The sequence below is a fragment of the Nematolebias whitei genome, chromosome 5 (genome assembly GCF_014905685.2).
Source record: "Nematolebias whitei isolate Nwh7 chromosome 5, NemWhi1, whole genome shotgun sequence".
In the NCBI taxonomy this organism is placed as follows: Eukaryota; Metazoa; Chordata; class Actinopteri; order Cyprinodontiformes; family Rivulidae; genus Nematolebias; species Nematolebias whitei.
In genome coordinates this window covers 25586296-25598786 of record NC_056502.1, presented here as the reverse complement: position 1 = coordinate 25598786, position 12491 = coordinate 25586296, and the positions used below count along the sequence as shown (strand labels likewise).

At 38.1% G+C, this 12491-nt stretch overlaps 1 protein-coding gene across 1 annotated transcript in view; it reads left to right on the top strand.

Moving 5' to 3' along the window:
- The first annotated feature begins 757 nt into the window (after positions 1 to 757).
- The window catches only part of sntb1 (syntrophin, basic 1), a 22757-nt gene continuing 11023 nt past the window's right edge, over positions 758 to 12491 (top strand). The window contains 1 exon segment of the mRNA XM_037677256.1: positions 758 to 1026. Coding sequence (XP_037533184.1) covers positions 758 to 1026 — 269 coding nt within the window.

The window sequence follows — 12491 nt, the reverse complement described above, 5'->3', positions numbered from 1 at the left end:
TTGTTTCCTTAGTGACACAAGATGTATTTTCTTGTTTTCATTTTAATTCAACTAAATTGTAAAGCATTTTACTCAGCTTTTGTTATTCTTATGTGCTATATAAATAAATTGACATCGATTATTTTTGTAATAAACCTTCAAAGACAAATCCAGTCTCCTCATTTTGGGTACATATTAATTTGTTAAGATATAGTTTCCTGCAATTTTCATTCTACTTCAGTGACTGAGTTCTAATTATTAAAGGGTGAATAAATTAATAAAGCTGCTGTTGGTCAGTAAACTGACCTGGTGTCCTATGTCAACGAGTGCACAAATAAGTGAAGTAAAGCGAAAATCCACTGAAGGTTGCATTACAATTTGGCTGGAAAAGGTGAAGTACCCACATCTGCCTTCACCCTCATTTGCCCCATTCTGGGCCCTTAACCACCCCATCTGCTCCCCCTGGCACCCTAGAGGACAGCTCTCTGTTCCACCCATGTGGGTTGTTGTATCTTGGTGATCAAAGGTTGCATGAATGGCGTCCAGCGTAAAAACAAGTGCCAAATCTTCATGCAAGTTTGCTCGCTGTGGCAACTCCTGCTGAAGGGAGCAGCCGAAAGAAAAAAAGTTACTTATAAATACTCTGTGCTAAATTTTGAACACTTTGCTTTTAAATTTCACGTAAACTTCACTAGTGAACATAGTACTGTGAACTTTTAAAATCCTGTTTGATGATTTTCATCTCTTTTTTTAATATTGTTACATAATTTTAGACTGAATGTGTGTGGTGTTTCCCTTCCCAGTCAAATACATGCGTGAGGCTACACCGTACGTCAAAAAGGGCTCCCCAGTGTCTGAGATTGGCTGGGAGACGGCACCTCCCGAGTGTCCTCGTCCCAGCAGTCCTGCCTTCACTTCGTCCTTCTCATCGGACTCTCTGAGCTTCCCCACCGTGCCCTCCTTGTGTCCAAGCGGTGACCGGAGGTGCATACCACTGAAGATGTGTTACGCAACACGAGCCATGACCAAGCCTGACCCTGAGAACAGGTAGGTGGAAGCTTCCTGCAACACAATGGTGGAAAAATGCAGGCCAGTGAAAAATTTACACAAGATTTCTATCTATAGAGATATTCAGCTTCTCCCCAGAATCTGGGATTTCTTGAGCTAAATATGGTCCAACATGTACAAATGAATTGTTAAAGCTATTGGGCCACAATACATTATATTCCTCATGGCCACCCCACTTTTTATTACAGAATTTTAATATATCCTACATTCTTTTAATAGTTTTTTTTTTTATAGTCTAATAATTTCTTATAGTACTCCATTTACTGAATCTTATGTTTATTAGGTTGTTTTTATATCTTTTATATCTGATTTAGCAGATTCAGTTCTCTGTCTCATGAAGTCTTTATAGTGTATTTTTCTTTTTACATGCATTTCTAAGACCTTTTATTATCCATGGGCTGGTTGTATGTTAAAGTTTTCTACTATATTGCTTTATTGGACAATTTTTATTGTATAATGTACATATTTTTGAGAATACTTAAGTACTATTAACATCTTTTTTTAATATATTTCTTCCCAGTTTTGTTTCAATGTCATATTTAAAAAGGTAGTTAATTCCTCAGATCTTATATGCCTATATTCTTTTTTTTTTTCCCAATTTGCTAATCTTATCGTTTCTGTTAATTCAGTTCAGTTTATAGTCACAACAGAAGTCATCTCAGGGCGCTGAACAGAAACATTCATATATAAAAAAGCAAGTTAACATTATTTATCTGAGGAGCAGACTGCTTTGAATTTAACTCCATCACAGGCTCATCTTGAGCAAGCATGAAGGCGACAGTGGAAAGGAAAAACTCCATCATGAGGAAGAAACTTTTATCAGAACAAGGCTCAGGACAAGCGGCCATTTGCTTCAACCGGCTGGGTTTGAGGGGAACAGGAAGGAGGAATAGATACACAATGGCTGGTCAAATCACATATTAAGAATATCAAATGAAAAACTATTCACTTGTAATAAATAATTTATATAAATGTGGTCAATTTGTCCTCCAGTAATCTAAACCTATGGCAGCATAACAAGCCAACCCCAACTATAGAGTTTATTAAAAAGGAAAGTCTTAAGCCCAGTCTTAAAACTGGACAATGTGTCAGCCTCATGGACAGAAACTGGAAGTTGGTTCCACAAGAGAGGAGTGTAGTGTATCTAAAAGGCTCGATTAGCTTCAGAGCTTCACTACAGTCATATTTTAATAACGGGTTCTCTCTTTTTCGGGCTACTTACAGATATGTCAGAGTCAGAGTCAGAGTTTCTTTATTGTCATTCGCACCTCATGTGGTACATGTGGTGGAGCGAAATTATGTACACAAGGTCCCAGTTACATCCAACAATAAAATGTATAACAGTAATAACATCTAAGAAAAACATCAACTAAATATACACTAAGCACTCATAACATAAAACATTGAACATCAGCACAAACATGAACATGAGTCTGTGAGCAGATGTGCACGCATGAACACATCAACATTGAAACAGATCAGCAGCAACATGAAACAGATCAGCAGCAACATGAAACAGATCAGGAGCAACATGATATGGTTTTTCACAGTGATTATTCTAGTTAGAGATTCATGAGTCTAACAGCCTCAGGGTAGAAGCTGTTCCTCAGTCTAGTGGTTCTACACTTAATGCTCCTTAACCTCCTTCCTGAGGGGAGTGGAGCAAAAAGTGTGTGTGCTGGGTGAGTGGGGTCCTTCATGATGCAGGTGGCCCTGTTCCTGCATCTGGAGGTGTAGATGCCTGTGATAGTGGGGAGGCTGATTCCGACAGATTTCTGTGCAGCCTTCACCACTCTCTGCAAAGCTTTTCGTTCTGCAGCTGTGCAGCCTCCATGCCACACGTTGATGCTGGAGCACAGGATGCTCTCCACTGCACACCTGTAGAAGGAGGTGAGGACTGAGCTTCCCAGACTAGCTCGCCTCAGCTGTCTGAGGAAGTAGAGTCTCTGATGAGCTTTCTTGATCAGGCTGGTGGTGTTGTTGCTCCAGCTGAGGTTGTCATTCATGTGTACACCCAAGTACTTGTAGCTGGAGACCACTTCCACCGCAGATCCTCTTATGTTCAGGGGGGTGTAGGTGTTTTTGTTCCTTCTGAAGTCCACAATCATCTCCTTTGTCTTCTTCACATTGATGTGAAGGTTATTCTCTTTGCACCAGCTCTCCAGGTGTTCCACCTCTTGCCTGTAGCTGGACTCATCATTGTTTGTGATGCATCCCACCACCGCTGTATCATCTGCAAACTTTACAATGTGACAGCCTGGATGGGTAGCTGCACAATCATACGTGAGCAGAGTAAACAGGAGGGGGCTCAACACATATCCCTGAGGAGAGCCAGTGCTGAGGGTTATGGTAGAGGAGGAGAAGTTGTGGATCCTCACTAACTGTGGTCTGTTTGTTAAAAAGTCTAGTACCCTCTTGGATGTGACAGAGGTACTGTGCGTAGATGGTTTAATCAGTGACATGAGATGCTATTTTTCTTTGACCCATCAAAATAAATGTGGTCATTTATTAACAGAATCCAAATTTAACATCAAAACATTGTACACTTGATTAGACTGGTCTGGTTCTGATTAATAAAACTTGGCACGTTTTACTTAATAAAAACAACAGACACTTCTGAAGGCATCTGGATTAATTACTGGCAAGATAGAAGTTTAAAGATGGGAAATTATGGAGGAGTTTAAAGGAAATATGTGGAGGAAGATTTATGTCTGTAGACCAGAACAACACGCTCCTTTCAAACGCAGCTCGCTGCGGTACACTTGTAGTGAAGCTCGTGATGACTCTTTACCTTGGCAGAGGATGGGTCCGCTGCGGTCAAGAGGTCCCTGGCACGCTACCTTTCAGCGTCTCCTCAGGGCGGCTGCGACTCGGCAGAAGTCATGAGATACTCCGTTCTACAGAACAACTTCCTCAGCAGTTATAGGGGATTCGCCTGGTGGAGCCACAGCGAGGCGTCGTGGCTCCTGCAGAGGCTCCATCAGACAGGAAAACTGAGTCTGAAGTTCCGCTCAGCAGTGGAAAAACTCCAGAACTACTCAACAGTACTCCAAGAGACTCAGAAGAACTCAGAGGAACTGACACTTCCAGGAAGTGTCGACTTTTAAAGAGTTCTGCTTCTGGTCACTTTTAGGAAGTCCTGATTGGTTGAAGCAACCAACAGGGGTGTGGTTCTAGTGACGTCAAAGGGTTTTTACAAGTTGAGAAAACAGCAGAAATGTTTAGGAACAGACAGAAATGTTTTGGCGAAGTGAGAAACACTGCCGGTGCCAGTTCTCTTATTTACTGTCTGAGAGTTTTAAAAACATGTAAGCCTGTTCTAACAACTTGTTTTTGACTGTCTCCGACTTTTGACCGACATCACTCCTTCTCATTTCAGACAGAAGATCAAAAAATGCATAATTACTTTGTAAAATAGACATTTAACTTGATTTCTAATTTAAATGGAGGATTAAAAAAATCATCAATACTGTTTCACAGTTGATTTAAAATGAGTGGTTCACTTCAACATTTAAAAATGGTATGAACTAAACACACTTTTGATTATCAAGATATTGTAAAATAGTAATGATAATATAAAAAAGAGAGTTCTTTCAAATGATTACTTCAGGATACAATTAGAAAGTATCTGGATGAGCTAATTTGTATTTCTGGATTCAAATCAATGAAATAACAGTTCCTGTCCCATGAAGGTCTTCAGAGGCAGGTTTTGATTGGAGGCCTAGTTCACTACAGGAGCCTGATAACTGAAAGATCTTCCTCCCATTCTGCTCTTGGAAACTCTAGGAACCGCAAGTAAACCTGCAGTCTGAGAGCAAAGTGCTCTGTTAGGAAAATATGGAACAATAAGATCTTGAATATAAGATGGAGCTAGGTTGTTGAGGGCTTTTTAGGTTCGAAGTAATATTTTGAAATAAATTCTGGATTTGACAGGGAGCCAATTGAGATAAGCTAAAACTGGAGAGATATGATTGCAGCATTTTGGATCACCTGAAGATGATAGACTATTATCTTATCATGGACAATAAAAACAGGAATATGGTCAGTGATTCGTATCATTTGTGCTATAACTTGCAACTTTAATATTTTTTGGAATTTTACATTTGTTTACATTTTTCTCATAAATATTCATGGAAAACTCTTCAAGACCGTAAAAAAATGTTATTCTTTTTTAAATCTAGATCAGCATATTGCTTCATTTTTAGCATTTAGCTACTGTCTTGCTGGCTTTAGCTTTGAGCTATTATCTTGTTGATATTAGTTTTTAGTTATCATTTTCCTAATTTTCACCATTTGCTGATAGTTTTTAAGTTCCTCTTTCGAGGGTACTAATTTAAGCATTTGTTTTTCTAGTTTTACTATTTGTTCTGATAATTTAACTTTCACAAGTCAGTTTCAGCTTATTTACCAAATTCAGCAAAAATTTTCAGCACTCAGCATTGACACTTCATTGTCACAGGAAATGCAAGTTCATATTTTTATATAAAATGAAGATGAAATGAAACATGCTGAAGATTTTATTATCAACAGTAAAAGCTGAAATGTGTCATGCAACAGTTAAGTTGTGGACATTTAATTCTTGGATGTCAGTCAACCAGAAGTAATGTTTTCATTGTGTACTTTATTCTTCCCTTACACAATAAAACAAGAAGTACAACACAAACTTGATGTTACACATGCAGTACACGTGAGTATTTTGGACGCTTAGGACATTTTATCATCTGAATCTGATCAGCTGAAAATCTTTGCTGTTGTTTGCCAGCTCTTTGCTCTTTAATTTCTGCCCTGGGGTCATCAATAATCATTTGTTATCTTAAAGCGGTTACTGAAAAGTGTCAGGCTTTTGAAGCCCATTTTTCTTTAAGACAGACATCTGAAGTAGCACTCAGACAGTTCTCTGTGGGGGTGGAGTGTTAGGAAGTGTCATTAAGCTAATGGCTTGGTAATTTGACTGGCTCTGTCCAACAGTGTGAGCATACATTGGAGTGATTTACTATCACTTTTTGCTCTTCCCAACATGGTTTCTGTGTCTGAAAACCATTTTCCTCTCCATTGTTTTGTGTGTGTACGTGTGTGGTGGGGGATGCCTTTCCATGTGGAATACTTTCTTCTATCCTTTTTCTTTCTTACTTCTTTGTTCATGTTTATTTTCTTTCTCCTTCTTGCTGTCTCTTTTTTCTTTCTCAATCATCTGTCTGCCTAAAGAAAGTCTGTTCATGTTTTTTAATTTCTCACCACATTTCCAAATGGGGGTGGACGATATGGCTCAAATACTTTGTATAATATTGTGATATTTAAGAGCATTCTGACGATAACGATAAATTTTGTGATATAACAACAACAAAAAAAAAGCAGAAATCATAGTTATTCATTTGAAAAAAATAATTTAACATGTTGCTTTGCAGTATTATATAAAAACAAAAATAAAAAAAACAAGGGTTACTTTTACTGAAATTACTTTATTTAGTAAAGTATTCCGTTTCCAAGTATAAAAATAAAAATGATCCTTATGTTATTTAGATTGAAAAAAATCTGCACAAAATATAGATCAACAAAATTCACCACAACAACTAAAGTGCAGGTGCAGTTTCCCAAAATAACTGAATAAAAAGAAGCTTAAGAGCTGTTGAGCATAATGTAACATACAACAAAAAATATGTTGCCTTTAAAAGAGCCAAAACTTACAAAACTTGTGACAAGGTGTCTTCAGCTGACCCTGAAGCTTGTTGGTGTTTCAGCTTCCTCACAGGAATGATTCATTTCTTTGATGCTCTGTCTTTGATCACCTGACTCTGTTCTTGGTCCATGGACTGTGGATCTCAAGAGACACAGTTGAGCTGCGCGTGTACCGGCAGCTTAGAGCGGGATGGGGGTGAGGGAAAGATAACTGAGCTGTGGACTGTCTGAACCTGCAGTTTAGAGCTGGATGGAGAAACACAGCTGAGCCACGCATTGTTTGTTTTTAGCTAGCTGGTATTGCATGCAGCTAATTAGCGTTACGCCAGTACCGACAGGTGGTTTGGGGGGTGCGCAGTTCAGTTCGGTAGTTTGGTGTGCTCGGTTCTAACAGGGTGGGTCGCCCCGCTTGTATAAGGGAAAACACTGACGTATTTAACAACAAAGTCCATACGTATTTACATCATGAAATTAGCATATCATGATATAATTTATTTTCTCGGGCAAGCTTTTTTTACCGGTATTATCGTGAACGATATATGGACCAAACAGATGAGGTCAGGCAGGAATCCTCGTGGACGATGATGTTTGCAGATGACATTGTGATCTGTGGTGGGAACAGGAAACAGGTGGAAGAGAACTTGGAGAGTATGCACTTGAAAGAAAAGGAATGAAAGTCAGCCGTAGTAAGATGGAGTACGTGTGTGTGAATGAGAGGGAGGCAGGTGCGGTGTGTTCATATTGACTAATGCATCATTATTTATAAATGCATCTACATTCTATGAAGTTGATCAGTTAAGTATAGGACATAACTGAAGATTTATGTTTGCATAACATTTTGCCCTTTTTATTCTGTCACTGTTTAGCTTCATCAGATACACTGGCTCAGCTGCAGAGATTCTCAGGTGGCTGGGAGGTGCTTCGTTCGGAACTCAGGGTGGAGATTTCTGGAGGAATTCTTCCCACTTCAGCAACATGCTTTGAAACACTGACGCTCCCAGCTCATATAAAAATTATGACGACTTTGAAGAAGCATTTACTTCTGCCACAGATGCATAGGTCACACTTTCGTATAGATTTGCTTAAGTATTCGGGGCTGATGCATTTGATTCTGTGTCCAGGAGAGTGTGACAATTTGAAGTTCAGCAATTTCATTTAATTTTTCTTAACATGGTTTCAGCCCTTAAGAGACCTTTGTCAGTTGGACAATTTAGGTTTTATTTTTTCATAATTGCTTTATTGTTCTTCAGGTTTCATTTAATGACAGTTGTAAAAGTTAAACTGAAATGCATTGAAGAGGCATAAGGCATGCCTGTAGACATCTCTCCACTTCCTGAGGGGCCGGTATGGCTGAGTGGTTAGAGCAGTCGTCCTCCAACGGGAGACTTGGGGGTTCAATTCCACCAGCAGTCACATACTGAAGTGTCCTTGGGCAAGTCACTGAACCCCTCACTGCCTCCAATGTGTGTCCCATCGGTGTATGAATGTGATGTAAAGCACGGATTAGTCTATAGATTCAGATTAGTTTTGAAGAGATGTAGTAGAGTGCTGTATGAATGTGTGTGTAAATGATTGTAATTGAACAGATTGTAGCGTAAAGCGCTTTGAGTATCTTAATTAGACAAAAAGAGATTATATACACCATTTACCATCCTCTTTATTCTGTGATAAAATTGAAATTAACATAGTTTGATTCGTGTTAAGAATATATAAAAAATCTAAACTTGTCAAAACAGGTAATACTTACCATTGGATTATAAACACTTCTGTCTGTGATGTGAGAGTTCCCTTCAGTTCCTCTGTCCCTGATCATGAATTCTGCTACCTTTACATTTCCCCTCCCTTATCAAACCATACTAGATGGTAGTCCATATTGTTCAACGGCTGACATAACTCTCTAGCCCTGTTGTTGCCAGAAACAGACAGGTAGACTATTAGTCTACTGTATCCATCAACCCCACCATGGACAACAAATCACCACCTGTCAGACAAGTTTTAATACAATGTATTATAAAACAGTTCTAGAGAGAATCATACAAAGACATACTACATATATATACATATATACATACTTACATACATAATATATTACCTGTCAGTGTAGTTGAACCTTATGAGCTTGGGGTTACCATCAATAGATGCAATAAGGAGTTGGGTCCAGGAACTGCATATTGCCAATGTCAAGTTAAATTTATTTATAAAGCACATTTAAAAACAGCAGATGTTCCCAATAAGTGCTTAACAATAAAAATCAATGGCAGTAATTTAAATATTAAAAAAATACTAACAAAATTAATTAAAAGCATCAAAAGAACAACATAAAAACACAAATAATCATTGCAAATGTATTGTCTTAACACATGCAGCCATAGTTGTGTCATATACACTCCCTGTGCATCCACTCTTCACAAAGATTCTCAGTCTTGAGACAGAAAGAAGGAACACAAGTTTGGAACTCACTGACCACATCATTTACAAAACCTTGAACAATCCAGTTCACCAGCACAAAAAAAATAAACTGCTAATACTTTCACTTTAAGTACAATGCCATTCTGTTTAAAAATGTAGTAAATATGGAGCTTAAGATCACATACATTGTTAAATTTTATTGTTGTGTTCTTGTTGACTTCCTGTTGTGGGTGGAGTTACAAACACACACGTATGCAATTTTCAATAAATGACCACAGGTCACTTTACAGTCTGGTGTTCATGTAGGCCAAGAGCAACGAAAGGCTGTGTGTGGTTTTTCTGCCATGGTTACCTGCATTTCCAACCCTTTAGAAATGGTAGCTTCAACATATTACAGTCATTAAATTAGCTAGAATTAGTGCATTTTAAACACACTATGTTTATTTATAGCCATTTACCAATAATATCAATAATTTAACTGTAAATACCTCAGACCGCATTTTTTCATGCGTCTCCTGATGGTCCTCTTCAATACCCCAAAATACTCTGCAATTTCACCTGCTGTTAATCTAAAGAGAACTTGATAGTCCAGAACATGACTTGGTGGAAAGCTGGACGCCCAGGTTCAGGTGTTTGAAGTTGTGTGGTGTCAATGTCAATTTTATTTATATAGCACATTTAAAAAGCAACGATGTTGACCATAGCGTTTCACCAATAGGAAATCCGCAGTAAAATAAGATCAAACATTAAAAACACAACTAATAAAATAGGCTAAGAACAAACTAAATCAAGAAAATAACATAAAAAAAGAGGTTTAGACGGAATTCAAACCAAAGTTGAGTTAAAAGCCAGGAAGTGTGTTTTTAATCTGGATTTAAAAAAAGGACTTTATGGACTCTGCAGAACAAATGTCAATGGGCAGGTTGTTCCAGAGTCTGGGGGCCACCATAGCACAAAGCCCGATCCCTCAAGTTTTAATTTTGCCCTTGGCTGTGCTAAAAGGATCCAACTGGAGGATCTCAGTGTTCAGTTTGGGTTGTAAAAATGCAAAAGTATGGGTGCCAAGCCATTTATAGTTTTAAAAGTCAGTAAAAGAAGTTTAAACTCAATACGAATGGAACAGGTAGCCAATTGACTTAAAATGGAGTGTTCCTTCCTTCTAGTTCCTGTTAAAAGACGCACAGCAGCGTTCTGGACTAACTGCAAGCGGATGTAGAGATGATTGTTCACAACTAACATATAAAGAGTCGCAGTAGTCCAGTCTAGTGGTGATGAAAGCGTGGATGAGAGTTTTGAGGTCTTTAAAAAGAGAGGAATGTACGATTTTGCTTTATTTGACTTGACTGTTTTTTTTTATTATTTGACTGGTTTTGACAACTGAGCATATTTAATTCCAGTTTAAAAGAACCGTCTACAAACACCCCACGATTCTTGACCACAGAGGAACAATGAGGAGCAAAAGGACACAGAATTTCAGCACCCCCCAAAACAGGAGTCTGGTTTTTAAATACAATTTTAGTCATTTTTTTTCCCATTCAGGGTCAGACAGTTCTGATTGAACCAGTCTTTAGACAGTTCAACAGAGGCTGCAATGGGGCAGATGCTGCTCAGTTTAGACGGTCGACCAGCTCTAGGTAGAATGGTGGCTCCAAACTCCTTCCATTTACGAATGATGGAGACTGCTGTGCTCGTTGGGACATTAAAAGCAGCAGAAACTTTTCTGTATCCTTCCCTGGATTTGCGCCTCAACACAATCCTGTCTCAGAGGTCTACAGATAATTTCTTTGCTTGGAGTTTGCTCTCTGACATGCACTTCTTCTTCTTCTAGTTTATTGACGGATTGCAAACAACGTTCAAGTGCATACCGCCACCTACTGAGGAAGAGTGTGTAACTCATGGCCTCCTTTCCCTAGATTCTATTTTTAATATTTTTGTTATGTAAATAAATAAACAACTCTTTTCTAACATCACTTATTTTATCCTTATCCCCTTCAGTTCCTAATATTCCTCCTAAACTCCATGCTCTCTTTTACTTTTTCTTTCAATCTCTCCCTTTCTTCTGTATATTTAGTGCACTCCATCAGTGTTCCACACTTCGTTTCCCCACATTCCTCACATCTACTGTTATTCCTTTTCCCCATCATATGCATTGTATCATTTAGAAGTGTATGTCCAACCCTCATTATTATCAACTCTTCTACTTCGTTCTCTATAATTATCTTAACTGCTTTTTGAATTTTATATAATCTTCTTCCTTTCTTGTCCTCATTCCACGTTTTCTGCCAGTTCTCGATTGCTTTTCCTTTAATTAATGATTTACCCTCTCCTTTCCCGAATGGAATATTTACTGTTATTTCACCTTTTTAATGCTTTTTTAGCGAGTTTATCTGCTCTTTCATTTCCTTCCACCCCCTCGTGTGATGGCACCCAACAAAAACGAATGTCCATACCTCCCTTGTATAACCTGAATAATGTGAGCTGTATTTCTAGAAGTAGATATTTCCTGTTGTTTCCTTTAGACTGAATGCTTTCTATGACAGCCTTTGAGTCGGTGCATATCACCTCCCTGTCCGGTCTAACTTCCTCTGTCCACTGTAAACTAAATATTACTGCCACCATTTCTGCTGTGAAAACTGAAAGTTGATCAGAAATTCTTTTAGATATACAAACTTTAAACTCTGGAATATAAACCCCTATTCCAACCCACCCCTTTGTGTTCTTTAAGCCATCTGTAAAAATGTCCAGGTAATTAAAATGTCTCATGTATTTGCTGGCTTTCACCCCTATTTCATTTTCATTTTCATTTCATTTCATTTCATTTCATTTCATTTCATTTCATTTCAAGAATGTTCATGTCTACTTTACTTTCTGGATATGACATGCACTGTCAACTGTGGGACCTTATGTAGACAGGTGTGTGCCTTTCCAAATCAAGTCCAATCAACTGACTTGACCACAGGTGGACTTCATTTGAGTTGAAGTTATAGAAACATCTCAAGGATGATCAGTGGAAACAGGATGCAGCTGAGCTCAATTTTGAGCTTTGTGGCAAAGGCTGTGAATACTTACGTAAAAGTGCATTCTTTGTGTTCTGTTTTTAATAAATTTGCAAAAATCTCAGAAAATATTTTATCACATTTTCATAATGAGGTATTGTGTGTAGAACTTTGAGGAAAGAGATTAATTTAATACAATTTGGAATAAGGCTGTAACATAACAAAATGAAAAGTGAAGCGCCGTGAAGCCTTTCTGAATTCACTGTACATTATAAAAAAACACTTAAGTTCCCTATTTAAGAAAGCCATGCGTATCTATCTATCTATCTATCTATCTATCTATCTATCTATCTATCTATCTAT